The sequence below is a fragment of the Schistocerca cancellata genome, chromosome 2 (assembly GCF_023864275.1).
Source record: "Schistocerca cancellata isolate TAMUIC-IGC-003103 chromosome 2, iqSchCanc2.1, whole genome shotgun sequence".
Classification (NCBI taxonomy): Eukaryota; Metazoa; Arthropoda; class Insecta; order Orthoptera; family Acrididae; genus Schistocerca; species Schistocerca cancellata.
Window position 1 is genome coordinate 579,852,055 of NC_064627.1, and position 20,307 is coordinate 579,872,361.

Here is a 20,307-nt window from a genome sequence, read left to right on the forward strand (position 1 = left end):
TCAACAGTTCGCTATTTTAAAAAAAAAAAATCTTGCCTCTACTTTAAAAAGGCATTTAAACACGAAATGACGAGGAAGTATACGTAAAGGACGTATTTTTAGAATCTAGAAGAATTTCAGAGCATTCGTTTTTATGGGAAGTGTTATTAATTTACTTTCAGTAATTTTTTTTTAAACTTCGAACTTAAATTTTCTTTAATAATCAAATGGTTCAAATGGCTCTGAGCACTATGGGGCTTAACATCTGAGGTCATCAATCCCCCAGAACTTAGAACTACTTAAACCGAAGTAACCTAAGGACGTTACACACATCCATGCCCGAGGCAGGATTCGAACCTGCGACCGTAGCAGTCGCGCGGTTCCGGACTGAAGCGCCTAGAACCGCTCGGCCACTCTTTAATAATCGGTACATAAATGTGATAGTAGAATAGATAAATTACAGAATGAAATTTTCACTCTGCAGTCGAGTGTGCGCTGATATGAAGCTTCCTAGCAGATTAAAACTGTGTGCCGGACAGAGATTCGAACTCGGGAGTTCGAGTCTCGGTCTGGTACACAGTTTTAATTTGCCACCAAGTCTGAGATAAATTAAATTTTCGCTAATATTAATGCACAGAAGTAAGCATACAGTGCTTCCTATAAAATTGCCTAATATTTAGGATACAAAAAGTTGACAATGCACTTAGTAAAACAAACTCAAGGGGAAATGGACTTTAAAATTTTATTAAATGTTAATGCTAGTGCAAGACACATACCCATTTAAGTTGACCAGCATTATACTTTTCCCTTATTACTCCTGTAAAGCTTCTTCTTTTTGTACTTTCAGGACGAGGTTGCCTTTTTCTTGAATTTTTCTTTCTGCAGGCAGAATCTTGTGGTCTGCTTCATTCGTCCCTAGATAAGCAGATCTTCTTCTGAGAGAATAATGGTAAAGGAGTGCTGAGACTCCTGCTCTCTTCAGTCTTGAAACATCCCGTACTGAACTGAGAAACAGCTTCTACATGACCTAAATGCATTTCCCTCTTAGACTCGGAAACGTCACTGGGTTACTTAGTCCAAATGACACCATGCAAATTTTCTTTTGCATTATGTGTCTTGCCACCTGTGTATCGTTCCAGCGGAGCATCAGATGCAAGTCTTTGACAGACAGGTACTACATTGACCACAATATTCCCACTAACAGGAGTGTGAAAATTATCTTTGTAACTTCTTGGTACTTCACCTAGTACTTGGAATTCGATTGTAGCGATAACGATTTTGCTATGAAAGAGTAAACACTCCAAAGATGTGAAATACACATTAAAAAATTTCTGGAAAATGTTAAAGATTTCAAACGTTCTGTCCTGCGACAGGACGGGGAGCGCATCTCGCACGGGGAGCGCTTCTGCGAGGCGGCGCGCAGCTGCTGGGAGCGCAACCCGCGCCAGCTGCTGGCTGTGGGCGTCAACTGCCTCAAGCCGCGCTTCGTCGCGCCGCTGGTCGCCTCCCTCAACGAGGGCCGCGACGCCTGCCCCATCCCCGTCGTCGCCTACCCCAACAGCGGCGAGAACTTCGACACGCAGCTGGGGGCGTGAGTCTCACCTCTTGCACTGTGAAAACTTCTACCGTAGTTAAGGACAATCAGGTTAAAAATATATTGTAAACTGTGGAGACAAAATTCATGGGATGCATCCTAATATCATGTCGGGCCTCGTTTTGCCCAGCTAGTGCAGCAACTGGACGTGGCACGGGCTCTACGAGTCGTTGGGAGTCCCCTGCAGAAACATTGAGCCCTGCTGCTTCTACAGCCACCCATAATTGCGAAAGTGTTGCCCGTGCAGGACTTTGTGCACGAGCTGACCTCTCCATTATGTCCCATAAATGTTCGGTGGAATTCATGTCGGACAATCTGGGTGGCCAAACCATTCGCTCGAATTGTCCAGACCAGTCGCAAATAATTGTGTACCAGTGATAGTTCTGTCATTGTTTGGGAACATGAGGTCTATGAAAGGCTGCAGATGGACTACAAGTAGCCGAATACAACCATTCGCCAGTCAATGATAGGTTCACTTGGACCAGAGGATCCGGTCTACTGCATGTAAACACAGACCACACCATTATGAAGCCACCACAAGCATGCAGAGTGCCCTGTTGACAACTTGCGTCCATGGCTTCGTGGGGTCTGCACCACACTCGAACCCTATAATCAGCTCATATCAACTCAAACCGGGACTCATTTGGCCAGGCCATGGTTTTCCAGTCGTCTAGTGTCTAACTGATATGGTTTCGAGCCCAGGAGAGGCGCTCCAGGCGATGTCAATAGTCCGCTGCCACAGCCCATCAACACCAAATTTAGCCACACATCATAACGGATACGATCGTCGTACGTCCCACGTTGTATTCTACGGTTATTTCAAGCAGTGTTGCTTGTCTGTTAGCACTGACAACTTTAAGTAGATGTCGCTGCGCTCGGCCGTTAAATGAAGGCCATCAGACTTGCATTGTCCGCAGTGAGAGGTAATGCTTGAAATGTGTTATTCCCGGCACATTCTTGACACTGTGAATCTCAGAATATTGAACTCCTTAAGTATTTCCTAAATGTACTGTCCCAAGCGTCTAGCTCAAAGTAACCATTCCGCATTAAAGTCAGTTAATTCTCGTTGTGCGGCCATAACCACGTTGGAAACCTTTTCACATGAATCACACGAGTACAAATGAAAGCTCCGCCAATGCAATGTCCCTCTGTACCTTGTGTACGCGATACTACCACCATCTGTGTATGTGCATATCGGTATCCCATGACTTTTGTCACCTCAACGAACATCTACACGTGTACCCTACAAGATACTTTACAGTGCATGATGGAGAGTACCTTCGGTACATTATTTCCCGTTTGTCCTATTCGGTTTGTTAGTGATCGATGGGAGGAGTGACTGTCGCTAAGTTTCAGTATGAGCTTCGATTTTGTAGTCGACATTATTTCGAGACATGTGTTCAAAAGGATGAAATATGTTGACAACCTCTTCCTGAGAACTACACTCTCGGAATTTCAGCAGTAAACCTTTCCAAAATTCACAGCGTCACTTTTCCAGCGTCTGTCACTGGTATTTATTGAGAATTGCCTTAATGCTCTCGCGCTTACTAAAGGATCCCACGACCAAACGTGCAGCTCTTCGTTGTACCTTCTATCTCTTCTCTCGTTAAAATTATAACAGTAGGAAGGATAGGAAATAATGAAATTTTACAAGTTGTGCGTGTAGAGTATATAATGTGTCCTTGATGTGGAGTGTACCGGGTGCGATCTTTAATAGGAAGAGCTGTCATCTCTACCACCAACAATGATTATAACGTGGCTGGGAATCGCGTCATTCCACGCTACTTCAGCTCTGTGTTACAGTTCATCAGGCGTAAGGGCCGCCTGGTATTGCCGCGCCAGTTCCTCGGCAACACATGACCAAATCTTTGCAGTGGGCAACAGCTTTGAATAACATGCTGGTCAGGACAACATTCGAACTCCTTCTGTATACATGTAGATGATAACAGTACGGGCAACACATGGTCGTGCGTTATCTTGTTGAAAGATAGCACCACAGCTGCGTCAAAGATACAACTGAGCCACCTTCTTAAGGGCAGTGAGTACGCCCTGTACCTACGGTGTTAAAACTGTAATATTGATGACCCATTACGTCAGAAACTTTTATAAATAGAGACCTGAAATTTTTAGTAGGTATTGTATAACTCCTTTTCTGATTATTGAATCATATACAAACCATAGAGACAAATAATTAATTACAATTTTTTTTAAATTATGTTCAGTAGTTCTTTAAAAACTCCACTTTTTCCCTTTGTAAGCAAAGAACTGTTAGAGGTAGATGTATTTGGGTGATTCAGTAGCTAAAGCGTGTTGAGTGATTACTAAATGTAAAATTAGATTTAGATATCTCTAATAGTTCCTGAGATAATGAGCTAAATATTTAAAAAACCAAGTTCAAAATTTCAGATGATATCAACTCACATATGGGGGAATGCCAATTAACACAAGCAGCCGGGGACATAATCAGTACTGTTTGTATCCTGTCATCGATCGTCCTACAAGTCTAGACGCTTTCTAGTTTTCCTGCCTCTTGCTTCTTCAGTCGTTTCTTCTGCTGTTGGCTGGGCGTTCATGATTCTAAATCGATCTATGTGCTGGAAGGCTTGAAGAGTGTTGACTCCTGGAGCGCTATCAACTTGTTCTAGTACCATTATTCTTCCCTTGCTACCATAATTAAACGTTATCACAGTATCAAAACAGTTAGATATAGAGGTTTAATTGCTACAAAGACATTTTTTGGCCTTCAGCTCCAAATCACATTATTTAAACATTCATTCAGGTTTTGTGTCCGGGCAGGCCGCTGTGGCCGAGCGGTTCTACGCACTTCAGTCCGGAACCACGCGGCTGCTACGGTCGCAGGTTCGAATCCTGCCTCGGGCATGGATGTGTGTGATGTCCTTAGGTTAGTTAGGTTTAAGTAGTTCTAAGTCTAGGGGACTGATGAACTCAGACGTTAAGTTCTATAGTGCTTAGAGCCATTTTGAACCATTTTGTGTCCGACCATGGAGACATTCGGAAAGGAGGTTTAATAGCTGGTGTAACAGCTTCCATCACAGCAGATTGTATGCAGCTTTTGTGCACAAATTGTTGTTTTGTACCTGAACTTTAAAGTACTTGCACCGTGAATCAGCGCACAGTGGACAAAAACCGTGCAAAGTGGTACCATCATTGGATGATTTCTGGAAGAAGGGTAACCCACAAAGCTCTTTTCATTTCTTGTGAGTCATATGGGTCGTATCTTATTGCCTTTCCATAATAATGGTGGGGTATTTTTATTTATAAGTTTTCCTTTATCATTTAGAGTTTATCTTTACAGTTCAACTTTTACAAAGCGCTAGATATAAGTGGGATATTGCCACTTTTGCTTACACAATGTATCCAACTTCTTAACGAACACGAAATCAGGAATAAATAGCTGAGCACCACAGCCTTCTAAGTTAGACTGACTACTTCCAGCGATATAGTCAAGTAAGTCAATGGAAAATGATTATATTTTATTACATTTGCACATTAATGTTGACATGACAAAAAGTACCCTTCCAATCGGTATTATTTGACAAATAATATATTATATTGTCCATGAGATATCTAATATTTTTAAGAAATAATATCTAGAAAATGCCACTTTTAAACCAGTTTCACCGTACTTACTGCAACGTTTGCTGGCCAAATTACTGGCGATGCGAGCCAGAGATGATCGTGTTCTGTACCCCATCGCACACACTACCAACACGCCAGCTGCTGGGCCTTTATGACAATGACGAATACAATTTAGCGTCGATTCTCCTCAGACACACCACACACGGATACGTCTGTTACGATGCTGTACGCAGAATCGGGACACATTTGAAAAGACGACGTGATGCCACTCCTGTGTCCGGTGTTGCCGGCGAGCACACCATCGCCGTGTGACTAAGTGACGTCAGGAGGTGCGGGGGGCCAGCGTAAAGAATCAAAACTTGCTACAACCCGTCGTTATCCGAAGGCCGCCTCCGAGTCTTACTGTGTACCACTGCTATAGTTAATGTTGTAGTTTATTCTGATTTCTGCCGTCTGCTGACGTCACTCAGTGTCACGGCAGACAAGAGCTGTCATGACCAGCTCAAGCCGCCTTTCTGCCCAAGCGTTACCTCGGTCCTCCGTTGGAACGTTCCAGACACCGCTTCCAGAACTACGTGCCAGTCTCGGCAGATTTTTACTGCTGGTCACGCTGGCAAACAGAGTTGTCGAAAGCTCGACGATTTTTATTCGAAATGACGCGGCTTATAAGCCGAGAAGACTTCATCCTTGCACGCCATCGTGAAACTCTCCGAGTTCAGAAAATAAGTATTGTCAGTGTTCTGTTGAGTATGTATGACGTCACACGTCATAATATCTTTACGCCGTGGGTCCAGGTATCAGTAGGATCAATCCGCCACTGGTAGGAAGTAACAGGGGGTGAGGTTTGTTTTAAATGTATTTATTTTGCCTTAGCTGCCCAGCTACTAGGCAACTACAGTGCTATCCTATTTTCTGTTGTTGTTGTGGTCTTCAGTCCTGAGATTGGTTTGATGCAGCTCTCTATGTTACTCTATCCTGTGCAAACTTCTTCATCTCCCAGTACTTGCTGCAACCTACATCCTTCTGAATCTGTTTAGTGTATTCATCTTTTGGTCTCCCTCTACGATTTTTACTCTCCACACTGCCCTCCAATACTAAATTGGTGATCCCTTGATGCCTCAGAACATTTCCTACCAACCGATCCCTTCTTTTAGCCAAGTTGTGCCACAGATTTCTCTTCTCCCCAATTCTGTTCAATACCTCCTCATTAGTTAAGTGATCTACCAATCTAATCATCAGCATTCTTCTGTAGCACCACATTTCGAAAGCTACTATTCTCTTCTTGTCCAAACTGTTTATCGCCCATGTTTCACTTCCATACATGGCTACACTCCATACAAATACTTTCAGAAACGACTTCCTGACACTTCAGTCTATACTCGATGTTAACAAATTTCTCTTCTTCAGAAACGCTTTCCTTGCCATTGCCAGTCTACATTTTATATCCTCTCTACTTCGACCACCATCAGTTATTTTGCTCCCCAAATAGCAAAACTCCTTTACTACGTTAAGTGTCTCATTTCCTAATCTAATTCCCTCAGCATCACCCGACTTAATTCGACTACATTCCATTATCCTCATTTGGCTTTTGTTGATGTTCATCTTATAACCTCCTTTCAAGACACTGTCCATTCCGTTCAAATGCTCTTCCAAGTCCTTTGCTGTCTCTGACAGAATTACAATGTCATCGGGGAACATCAAAGTTTTTATTTCTTCTCCATGGATTTTAATACCTACTCCGAATTTTTCTTCTGTTTCCTTTACTGCTTGCTCAATACACAGACTGAATAACATCGGGGAGAGGCTACAACCCTGTCTCACTCCCTTCCCAACCACTGCTTCCTTTTCATGCCCCTAGACTCTTATAACTGCCATCTGGTTCCTGTACAAATTGTAAATAGCCTTTCGCTCCCTTTATTTTACCCCTGCCGCCTTTAGAATTTGAAAGAGATTATTCCAGTCAACATTGTCAAAAGCTTTTTCTAGGTCTACACATGCTAGAAACGTAGGTTTGCCTTTCCTTAATCTTTCTTCAAAGATAAGTCGTAAAGTCAGTAGTGCCTCACGTGTTCCAACATTTCTACGGAATCCCAACCGATCTTCTCCGAGGTCGGCTTCTACAAGTTTTTCCATTCGTCTGTAAAGAATTCGCGTTAGTATTTTGCAGCTGTGACTTATTAAACTGACAGTTCGGTAATTTTCACATCTGTCAACACCTGCTTTCTTTGGTATTGGAATTATTATATTCTTCTTGAAGTCTGACGGTATTTCGCCTGTCTCATATATCTTGCTCGCCAGATGGTAGAGTTTTGTCAGGACTGGCTCTCCCAAGACCGTCAGTAGTTCTAATTGAATGTTGTCTACTCCCGGGGCCTTGTTTAGACTTAGGTCTTCCAGTGCTCTGTCAGACTCTTTACGCAGTATCGTATCTCCCATTTCATCTTCATCTACATCCTCTTCCATTTCCGTAATATTGTCCTCAAGTACATCGCCCTTGTATAGACCCTCTATATATTCCTTCCACCTTTCTGCTTTCCCTTCTTTGCTTAGAACTGGGTTTCCATCTGAGCTCTTGATATTCATACAAGTGGCTCTCTTTTCTCCAAAAGTCTCTTTAATTTTCCTGTAGGCAGTATCTATCTTACCCCTAGTGAGGTAAGCCTCTACATCCTTACATTTGTCCTCTAGCCATCCCTGCTTAGCCATTTTGCACATCCTGTAGATTTCTTTTTTGAAACGTTTGAATTCCTTTTTGCCTGCTTCATTTACTGCATTTTTGTATTTTCTCCTTTCATCAATTACATTCAGTATCTCTTCTGTTACCCAAGGATTTCTACTAGCCCTCGTCTTTTTACCTACTTGATCCTCTGCTGCCTTCACTACTTCATCCCTCAAATCTACCCATTCTTCTTCTACTGTATTTCTTTCCCTCATTCCTGTCAATTGTTCCCTTATGCTCTCCCTGCAACTCTATACAACCTCTGGTTTAGTCAGTTTATCCAGGTCCCATCTCCTTAAATTCCCACCTTTTTGCAGTTTCTTCAGTTTTAATCTACAATTCATAACCAGTAGAGTGTGGTCAGAGTCAACATCTGCCCCTGGAAATGTCTTACAATTTAAAACCTGGTTCCTAAATCTCTGGCTTACCATTACATAATCTATCTGATACCTTCTAGTATCTCCAGGATTCTTCCATGTATACAACCTTCTTTCATGATTCTTGAACCAAGTGTTAGCTATGATTAAGTCATGCTATGGTTAAGTTACGCTCTGCGCAGAATTCTACCAGACGGCTTCCTCTTCCATTTCTTACTCCCAACCCATATTCACCTTCTATGTTTCCTTCTCTCCCTTTCCCTACTCTCGAATTCCAGTCACCCAAGATTATTAAATTTTCGTCTTCCTTCACTACCTGAATAATTTCTTCTATCTCATCATACATTTCATCAATCTCTTCGTCATCTGCAGAGTTAGTTGACATATAAACTTGTACTACTGTAGTAGGCATGGGCTTCGTGTCTATCTTGGCCACAATAATGCGTTCACTATGCTGTTTGTAGTAGCTTACCCGCACTCCCATTCTTTTATTCATTATTAAACCTACTCCTGCATTACCCCTATTTGATTTTGTATTTATAACCCTGTATTCAACTGACCAGAAGTCTTGTTCCTCCTGCCACCGAACTTCACTAATTCTCACTATATCTAACTTTAACCTATCCATTTACCTTTTTAAATTTTCTAACTTACCTGCCCTATTAAGGGATCTGACATTCCACGCTCCGATCCGTAGAACGCCAGTTTTCTTTCTCCTGATAACGACGTCCTCTTGAGTAGTCCCCGCCCGGAGATCCGAATAGGGGACTATCTTACCTCCGGAATATTTTACCCAAGAGGACGCCATCAGCATTAAACCATACAGTAAAGCTGCATGCCCTCGGGAAAAATTACGGCTGTAGTTTCCCCTTGCTTTCAGCCGTTTGCAGTACCAGCATAGCAGTGCCGTTTTGGTTAGTGTTACAAGGCCAGTTCAGTCATCCATCCAGACTGTTCCCCCTGCAACTACTGAAAAGGCTGCTGCCCCTCTTCAGGAAGCACACGTTTGTCTGGCCTCTCAACAGATACTCCTCTGTTGTGGTTGCACCTACGGTACGGCCATCTGTATCGCTGAGGCACGCAAGCCTCCCCACCAACAGCAAGGTCCATGGTTCATCCTATTTAGAATTTCATACTCTTTTACCAAATTTTCGATACTTCTCCCCATTTCTTTTTTATGTATTAGCCCTCTTAATAACAGAAACATATAAACTTTCTTATTCTAAAGCTGATTGCATTAATAATTAAAAATCATATTTGACTCGATACGTTGTATGGGGTGGTGATTGGAAATAAAAGTAATCGGGTAAGAGAGTAACATTTCACACAAATCAAATTATACACTGCTGGGAAAAATACGCAGCACCCCAAAGAACAAGGTCATTTTATTGACAAAAGAGGTGACAGGTATTTCGTCATTATAGGAGTATATGATAACAAAGTCAATCGAAATGAAACACATGTCGGTGTAAAGGGTGCTGAAGTAGTCACATCAGTACACACCCCTCTGGCGGCAACGTAGACGTGCATTCCTGCATGCAAACCATCATAAAGGTCACGAACTGTATCCTGCGACAAACGGTCCCACTTTGGAAATCGTTCTTGCAGACTCTGCAGAATGAGTGATCTCTTATTTTATCATGTGCCGCACATGCTCAGTTGGCGAGATATTTGTTAATAGCACCGGCTAGGGCAGTGTCGTACAGCGCAAGGAGGGCGTTGCGTCGTAGCAGCCACAAGTGGACGTGCATCGTCCTGCTGAAGCAGCACGTCAACTTCCTGTCGGATAAACGGCAGCCCGTGCAATGTAGCTAGCTAGCACTGGATAACTTACATTGCAGAAACACCAAATATAACTGCGAGTCATAACTGAGGGCTCCCAAGACCAGGAAGCCTGCCTGGGACTTCGTGACTGGATGGTGTTCGGGCGGCCCCCGCTGCTAGCACAGCGAGTCGTTCCTGACGTGTGCCTGTACTTCGCAGACGTCCAGAACGTGGTATATAGGTGTAGGGAAGCTCCGTATACCACTGTAGAAAGCAGCGACACACCACCGATACACTGTGCCCAACAAGTGAAGTAACCTTTAGATACGTCCATCCACGTTCCCACAGACCCACAATGCGACCACGCACAGATGACGGAGGCTGGTCAGCAGCAATTACGTACTCATCGGTGGGGCATGGTTGTACCCTAGAATGAATGTTGCGCTGTTCATCTATAAACTCAGCACAGTTACTGCCTGCAGAGTCAAAACAGTTCACAGACAGGCCTCCTGAGTGTCATTTCCTCGCCGATGACCGTGAGAAATTAATCACTGACACTAGAACCTCTCAGTATACACGTAATACCCTGGAGACACTGAATGCAGTACTTGAGGGTGTTAATTTTTTTCCCAACTGTATAAATAACTGCAACCAGTATCAGACACTGGTGTGCACCTGTGGAGTCAATCAAGTATTGCACTTGCCTTGGGTCGGTGTCTTCATATGTTGGAATTGAGGAATGAATATCCATCCCTTGAATGTATCTTGTGATATACTACTAGCCATTGAAATTGATACACCACGAAGATGACGTGCTACAGACGCGAAATTTAACCGACAGGAAGAAGATGCTGTGATATGCAAATGATTAGCTTTTCAGAGCATTCACACAAGGTTGGCGCCGGTGTAGACACCTACAACGTGCTGACATGAGGAAAGTTTCGAAGCGACTTCTCATGCACAAACAGCAGTTGACCGGCGTTGCCTAGTGAAACGTTGTTGTGATGGCTCATGTAAGGAGGAAAAATGCGTACCACACGTTTCCGACTTTGATAAAGGTCGGATTGTAGCCCATCGCACCTGGACCGGATGGTATCCACTCTGAGGTACTAAAACAAATTGCACCGCAGATCATCCCGTTTCTCACAACGTTGTTAAACGATGCATTAAGGCTGGGCCGTGTGCCTGCAGTGTGGAAGACCTCGAAGGCGGTTATCATCAAAAAGGCTCCAGACAAAGACACATCAGACCCCAAGTCATACACACCAATTTGCCTTATCAATACACTCGGTAAAGTACAAGAAAAACTACTCTGCAAAAGACTACAAGCACACCGAACACTACGGGGACTGACACCACACCAATATGGCTTCAGGGAAGGGAAATCTATAGACGACGCAATTAACAGAGCACTCCAAATAGTACACGACACACCCTCCAAATACACACTTGCAATTATGGTAGACATCTCAGGTGCCTTCGACAACCTCTGGTGGCCGGCCTTGTTCAAGAGGCTCAGACACCTGCAGGTACCGGAGTCTCTGTATAATAGTTTCATGGACTACTGCAGAGACAGAACGGTCGTTTGGCAAATGGACAACCAGAAAGTGATTAAACGAATTACAAAAGGCTCTCCACAAGGGTCGATCTGCGGCCCCATCTTCTGGGACATAGTTATAGAGCCGCTCCTACTGTTACTAGAGGAGCACATCTTGACAGATGGAGCTGTCGCTTATGCTGATGATCTACTCGTCGTAGTTTCAGCAAATAACCGTGCCCAGCTAGAAGAAAGAGCCAATGGAACACTTAGGACAATAACCCAATGGTGCACAGATAATAAATTAAAGATAGCAGGAAACAAAACAACTTATACATTGCTAAAGGGTATCCTGCGCAGGAACCCAATAGTCAAAATCGGGGACACAAACATAAAAAGACTAGCAGTCACACGCTATCTAGGAGTATACATTGATGAACGATTGAACTTCCACGAACACATGCGAATATGCACAAACAAAGCAGAAAAGATACTACACAAACTGGCTAGGCTAAATTCGGAACAATTCAGACTACCCCTGTCAGTGACACGAACATACCATTGCGCTCTCTTCGAGTCAGTACTATGCTTTGCTGCCAGTACGTGGGCCTACAGGTTAAATCTCTCAACCAACAGAACCATTGTACGTCGAGACCAAAGAAGTGGTCTACTTCGACTAACAGGGGCATTTAACACAACATCAAATGACGCACTATGTGTCGTCATGGGAATTTTCCCCATAGATATCACCATCAGGTACCGCGCAGCAATGTTCTGGCTTAGGATGGGGAGAATAGACCAGGTTCGGCAGATCACTGGTGTACCGATTGAGACAACACGCCAACTCAGAGCATGGCGAGTGGATACCTGGCAGAGCGAGTGGGCCAACAGCGATAAGGGCCGCCGTGTATACAACTTCTTCCCTGACATCCGGGAAAGACTAAAACTAAAACATATTGATCCCAGCCGCGGTATGGTACATTTCATCACAGGACATGGCCCTTATCCCACGCACCTGTACCGCGTGAGTCTGCAGCAGACTAATAGATGCACATGCGGGGAAGAAGGTTCCCCTGAACATACTGTCTTCTTCTGCGGACAACGCACGAACATAAGACACACAGTACACATAAATCGCCTGAACACACAGAACGAACTACATGCCATAATACGCGAAAGGTGGACTGAACTCAACAAACTAACGGACGAAATCTTGAAGATCCAACAAATAGAATACTTGCGCAACAGACCCTACCGAAGGCAAATCGGTCCAAACAGACGTCACGATGCCCAGGGGGACACAGATATGATTAGCACCACGAGTGATGAAGAAGAAACAGATACAGACCAGGGCACCATCACAGATATTGAAGCGTCCAGCGCGGATGATCCATAGTGTCAACCAAGTTAAATTCAAAGAATAGAGTGGAACAACCGACAAGAGGTGCACAAGTCACACACAATGCTAAAAACAGATTGCACCTTATATACACTCCTGGAAATGGAAAAAAGAACACATTGACACCGGTGTGTCAGACCCACCATACTTGCTCCGGACACTGCGAGAGGGCTGTACAAGCAATGATCACACGCACGGCACAGCGGACACACCAGGAACCGCGGTGTTGGCCGTCGAATGGCGCTAGCTGCGCAGCATTTGTGCACCGCCGCCGTCAGTGTCAGCCAGTTTGCCGTGGCATACGGAGCTCCATCGCAGTCTTTAACACTGGTAGCATGCCGCGACAGCGTGGACGTGAACCGTATGTGCAGTTGCCGGACTTTGAGCGAGGGCGTATAGTGGGCATGCGGGAGGCCGGGCGGACGTACCGCCGAATTGCTCAACACGTGGGGCGTGAGGTCTCCACAGTACATCGATGTTGTCGCCAGTGGTCGGCGGAAGGTGCACGTGCCCGTCGACCTGGGACCGGACCGCAGCGACGCACGGATGCACGCCAAGACCGTAGGATCCTACGCAGTGCCGTAGGGGACCGCACCGCCACTTCCCAGCAAATTAGGGACACTGTTGCTCCTGGGGTATCGGCGAGGACCATTCGCAACCGTCTCCATGAAGCTGGGCTACGGTCCCGCACACCGTTAGGCCGTCTTCCGCTCACGCCCCAACATCGTGCAGCCCGCCTCCAGTGGTGTCGCGACAGGCGTGAATGGAGGGACGAATGGAGACGTGTCGTCTTCAGCGATGAGAGTCGCTTCTGCCTTGGTGCCAATGATGGTCGTATGCGTGTTTGGCGCCATGCAGGTGAGCGCCACAATCAGGACTGCATACGACCGAGGCACACAGGGCCAACACCCGGCATCATGGTGTGGGGAGCGATCTCCTACACTGGCCGTACACCACTGGTGATCGTCGAGGGGACACTGAATAGTGCACGGTACATCCAAACTTCTCTATTCAGTTCTCTTCCTTCCTTCTTTCTAAATATTTAATTTCGTTTTGTTTATTAATATCTTACTTGATTTTGTATTACTTATACGTTTTTCTAATGCTGCACAAAAAAAAAAGATATCAAATGGATCTAAACAGAGCCCGCCTCCACGTGGCGGGACACGGGCAACGGTGTGAGTGGGGACGGGAGCCGGTGTGGTGTTACTTTCAGTCACTGCGGACCCCGGACCCAGTCACAGCGGCTAAGTGGCAATATACGACCCACCATAAGAAATTAGACGGTGGGTCATAAAATATAAGCAGATAGTGAAAAAAAAAAGTGTAGCCCATCGCGATTGCGGTTTATCGTATCGCGACATTGCTGCTCGCGTTGGTCGAGATCCAATGACTGTTAGCAGAATATGGAATCGGTGGGTTCAGGATGGTAATACGGAACGCCGTGATGGATCCCAACGGCCTCGTATCACTAGCAGTTGAGATGACAGACATCTTATCCGCATGTCTGTAACGGATCGAGAAGCCACGTCTCTATCCCTGAGTCAGCAGATGGGGACGTTTGCAAGAAAACAACCGTCTGCACGAACAGTTCGACGACGTTTGGAGCAGCATGGACTATCAGCTTGGAGACCATGGCTGCGGTTACCCTTGACGCTGCATCACAGACAGGAGCGCCTGCGATGGTGTACTCAACGACGAGCCTGGGCGCACGAATGGCAAAACGTCATTTTTTCGGATGAATCCAGGTTCTGTTTACAGCATCATGATGGTCGCATCCGTGTTTGGCGACATCGCGGTGAACGCACATTGGAAGCGTGTATTCGTCGTCGCCATAATGGCGTATCACCAGGCGTGATGGTATGGGGTGCTATTGGTTACACGTCTCGGTCACCTCTTGTTCGCATTGACGGCACTTTGAACAGAGGACGTTACATTTCAAATGTGTTACGACCCGTGGCCCTACCCTTCATTCGATCGCTGCGAAACCCTACATTTCAGCAGAATAATGCACGACCGCATGTTGCAGGTCCTGTACGGCCCTTTCTGGATACAGAAAATGTTCGACTGCTGCCCTGGCCAGCACATTCTCCAGATCTCTCACCAACTGAAAACGTCTGGTCAATGGCGGCCGAGCAACTGGCTCGTCACAATACGCCTGTCACTACTCTTGATGAACTGTGGTATCGTGTTGAAGCTGCATGGGCAGCTGTACCTGTACACACCAACCAAGCTCTGTTTGACTTTATGCGCAGGCGTATCAAGGCCGTAATTACAGCCAGAGGTGGTTGTAGTCGGTACTGATTTCTCAGGACGTATGCACCTAAATTGCGTGAAAATGTAATCACATGTGAGTTCTAGTATAATATATTTGTCCAATGAACACACGTTTATCACCTGCATTTCTTCTTGGTGTAGCAATTTTAATGGCCAGTAGGGTATATATATATATATATACATATAGAGAGAGAGAGAGAGAGACAGAGAGAGAGAGAGGGGGGGGGGGTTCTCTGAATCGGTGTCATTCATCTAATCTTCAAACGTGTGTGAATTCTTAAGGGACCAAACTTCTGAGATCATCGGTCCCTAGACTTGCACTCTATTTAAACTAACTTACGCCAAACTAACTTAAACTAACTTACATGCCCGAGAGAGGACTCGGACATCCAGCGTGAGCGGCCGCGCAATTTGTGATAGGGCGCGTCTAACCGCGCGGCTGTCATTCATCAAAAGGTCTTTGTGTTGAAAGTGCTAACGAAGGCTGTGCTTGTAGGTGGGTGGACGTCGACAACTGCAAGCCGGTGGAGACGTACGTGCGCGACTGGCTGTCCCTGGGCGTGCGCTACGTGGGCGGCTGCTGCCGCACCACCGACCAGGACGTGAGCCGCATCCGCGCCGAGGTGAAGAAGTGGCAGGCGGGGCGCGCCGCCACCGGCACCGCCGCCAACGGCCACGCCTGAGGCGGCCGTCCGCTGCCTCGTCTAACGTCTACTGTCTTTCGTTTACATACCGTGCTGGAAAACGTGTTCTGTATTTCTCAAAATTAAAACTTTACTCTAAAAAGCAGCTAATGATCCTTTTTTATTTATCTCTTTTATTCACAATTATTTTGATCGTATACGGTGAACTTTAGACAACTCACCATTTACGCTCTTATGAACAATCGTCAGAACTAAAATAAAAATGGGAAAAAATATCGGTAAAATGCTTTGTGAAATGATTTGCCTAAAACTAAGAAATAAAATACCCTGCCGGAAAAAAGTACACCCTTTTAGAGGTTTCCAATTCATTCAAGATTTGTGACTCTTCAGGCTTTCCCGGCGGATATGTTGTAAATAGTCTTCACGGGTGTGCTACCGGATGACGCTGTGCAGATCCCACAATATTTCCTCGGAGCAACCGTCCGACATCATCAGGTGGTTGAACCTCGCTGGTGGCTAGGTACGACTGAAAAGATCCGCATGTCGACGCCACTGTATATAGAGCACGCGCGTGAAGATTGCGCAGGCGCGGGAACCACGCAGATAGATGGCGCCAGACTCAAACGCCCTCTGCCGGGAGACGCAGAGCGGCCGTTCTGCGCGTGCGCTGACGCTGTGTTTACTAACATGCTGCCGAAGTTATGACGGGTCTATTATTGAAAGCTCTTTGCTTTCTCCTCGTGATTTATCAGGAGCCAGTGCAGGGTTCCAGGCTGTACTCAATTGAAACCCCGCATCCCTGTTGATAAGGTTATCAGCTGTACGGATATGTTTTGCTTCCTTAATGACGCAATCTCAGAAAGAGGGTGCTAGGGATAAAACTACCGTCTTTTCATAAATCATGTGATGTCCTGTGTTCAGACAGTGTTCTGCAATTGCCGACTTCTCCGGTTGGCGTAGGCGTGTATGACGCTGATGTTGATCGCAACGTTCTTGTACTGTGCGACATGTCTGAGATATATATGCCGCCCCACACTGACAAGGAATCTTGTACACACCACGTTTCCTCAGACCGAGATCATCCTTAACCGAACCTAACAGGTTCCTCAGATTTGCAGATGGTCGGAAAACACACTTGATGTGATATCTTTCGAGGACTCTTCCGATTCTTGACGACATGGCACCAAAGTACGGCAAGGTGGTGGGTGTCTTCGTATCTTCCATAGGTTGAATTCGCTTGGGCCTGAATGCACTACGTATCTGTCTCTCAAAATAACCGTTTTGACGGAAGACTGTCTTCAAATGTTGCATCTCACTCGGCAGGCTTTCAGAGTCAGATACCACACGCGCTCTATGAACTAGCGTACGTAATGCACTACCGCACTGTGCTGGATGATGGCAGCTTCTGGCCTGCAAATATAGATCTGTATGCGTTGGCTTGCGGTATACGCTGTGTCCCAAGGTTCCATCTGCTCTCCTTCGTACCAAAACATCAAGAAAAGGTAAAGTGCCATCTTTTTCCACTTCCATAGTGAAGTTAATGTTCGGATGGAGCGAATTTAAATGTTGAAGAAACGTAGGTAGAGTATCCAGTCCGTGTGGCCACACAACAAACGCATCGTCAACATACCGCAAAAAAACAAGATGGTTTGAGAGTGGCTGACTGTAGTGCTTTATCTTCAAAGTCCTCCATAAAATAATTGGCCACCACAGGAGAAAGAGGGCTCCCATGGCGACACCGTCCACTTGTTCAAAATATTGGTCTTGAAATAAGAAGTATGTTGAAGTAAGCACATGTTTAAATAGTGCCACTATGTCCTCCTCAAACTTGTTACTAATGAGCTCTAAAGAGTCCTGCAAGGGCACCTTTGTAAATAAAGACACAACATCGAAACTTACTAAGAGATCCGATGATTGCAGTCTAAGAGTTTTCAAGCGACCTATGAAATCCTCAGAGTTGCGAATATGATGGTCGCACTTGCCTACGAGAGGTCCCAATAATGACGTCAGGTATTTGGCAACAAAATAAGTAGGTGCTCCAATGTTGCTCACGATAGGGCGCAGAGGCACCTCATTAGTCTAGGAGGAACTGCAGCTTGTTGACGTAAACCGTTAGCGACTTGCGCTGGGATCGAGCGCTTCCTGATGAGTTCCAAATGTGTCTTGGACGAATGCATTCTACGAGACAGTGCTCACCAGGTTTACGTCGTACGGGCGTAAGAGCATCACTCGCGTGCAGGCAGAAACTGATTTCATCGCTAAGACCACAGCACGCCATTCAAAGTGATCCTCTGATTGCACCAGTCGAGCCGTGCTTGTCGATATGCGGCGTGAGTGGAAGGCAGGCTAGAGGTGTGCATGCCCGTTGTCTACACGCCTGGGCTCACAAGCCCTCTTATCTATGCTGTGGTAGCTGTACGATCTGCCACTGCTCACCTTACAGTACGACGATCCTGGCCGGAGTCTACGCTGCGTGGAAGTTCAGAACCTCGTCTACGAGAGTGATAACGTCGACGTGACCACTGATACCACCATAATTGCACAGATACTGCAGCTCGTCTAACTTTTGGGGAAATTCTCAAAAAGGACCATCCCGCCACTCGGAAGGCCATAATTTGACGCCTTTCAAACTCGCTCAGTTGGCTGTAGGGAGCACGAGTGCGTCTCCACGGCATGGTTGCCTGCTTGCTCCACACGTTTGCACCACACTGACCCATTTGGCTGTGAGCATTCCCTATTAAAGGACAGACAAAAACGGTTCTCTGGTAGCTATGTCACTACGCTATGTGTTGGCGGACGACGTTGAAACGATTATCAATACAGCTATCATCTCCCAGGTGGCATATGCCATCATCGGGTCCAAATCGAAGTCGTCTTTCCAGGTGTACTTTTTTTTCCGGCAGTGTAGATCAGAGAAACATTTGACTACCTCATTCGCACTGCATTACTTCGATCATCATTAAAAGTGGCGTTAAATGTTTCTCTAATTTATTTCATTTCTTGCTTTTAGATATATCATTTCACAATACATTTGAGCGACTTATTAAAATTTGTTTATTTTTATCTTCAGGTTTTTCTTCCACGAAGCATCATCTTATTGACATCTTATTTGTCTTCCTAGTGTCTTACGTTATTTAAATCTCCAAAATTGAATACTTCATTCCAAAAGATCACATAAATGAATTTTTTAAACGAAAAATAGCTAGGCCTTGAAGGGATGAACTTTTTGACACTTCATTTACATAGCTAGCAGTAACTCTTCATGAAAGTATTTTAATTTTACCGCAGATCACTAATTAAATTGTTATTAATTACCTTTATCACTTCTAAATAATTAAATATTTTTTGCAAAACTAGACCTCATGCTGCTCAGTTTCATATCCCATCTATCCGCTACCCACACTTTGTTTGGCTATGAAAATGTGGACAGTAATCTACTGAGTAATTTTCGCTCATATCATTACTTAAAGTCTTCTTAATTACCGTGATTACTTAATTAATGACACAGTGTAAAATGCAGACACTTTTTACGATCACTTCCGCTACCTCGACTTTTGTTTCAGTGGGTTTGTTTAGCATTCGTCACTTTGATGCTGCAATTCCAAAAGCATATTCAACAATTTTTTGGTTCATGAAAGGGCTTTGTTGAATTTTTCTTTGGACTGGTCCAGGCTTTCACTGGCACGAGGTTTCATCAGTGTCTGAGCAGAGGGTACACTTCATCTTCTATAACGACAAATGGTGCTTTCATATCACTACCTAGAAGGACGTTATCCTCAGGAATGTGGAGCCCGCCTTGTGCAACTTTATTGTAAAGGACAGACGTCCTGAAAGTGTCACCATCGTTTTGTTTCTTATGCAATGTTAAGAAAAAATAAAAATTCTTCAATAGAAGTGCATAGAAAAACTGAAGAAGCGTCCTAAGTACGCTTCAGACAATGCTGCTCACACAGGTCTAGTACATTGGCGGTGTCTTGATTCTATGTTGTTTCTAAGAAATAATTTTGAAACTGAGTGGATGCATTGAGCATACTTGGTGGGTTTTTAATGCACAACTTTGCTCACAAATCGATTAAATTAATTATATTGTATTATACAAATTAGCTAAAATAATTATATTAATTACATTTTAAAGATTTTCAGTGTGGAAATTATTTTAAATATAAGTAAATATAATATAATTTAATTAATTAACTGATATAATACAATTCAGTATAATTAATGTAAGTAATTTGTAAAATGTTTTGTGCATTAAAAACATGTCAAGTGCACTCACCCGTTTACTACCATATGTAAAAATGCAACCCTTATTTTTAGAGCAGTAAAAATTAAAATCCGTGCAGAATGAAATAAAATTTTAGGTGGAAATAATTTTAAAAAATTAATTTTAAAAAAATAATTTGAGATAAAAATTTAG

General features: G+C 44.6%; 1 protein-coding gene across 1 annotated transcript in view; it reads left to right on the forward strand.

The window, feature by feature from the left end:
- Positions 1–16,035, forward strand: part of LOC126162187 (homocysteine S-methyltransferase YbgG-like) — an 82,001-nt gene extending 65,966 nt beyond the window's left edge. Inside the window, exons 5-6 of the mRNA XM_049918514.1 lie at positions 1,353–1,570; positions 15,743–16,035. Of these exons, the coding sequence (XP_049774471.1) occupies positions 1,353–1,570; positions 15,743–15,929 (405 nt within the window). The 3' untranslated portion in view covers positions 15,930–16,035. The remainder of the gene's footprint in view (positions 1–1,352; positions 1,571–15,742) is intronic.
- Positions 16,036–20,307: the final 4,272 nt, after the last annotated feature.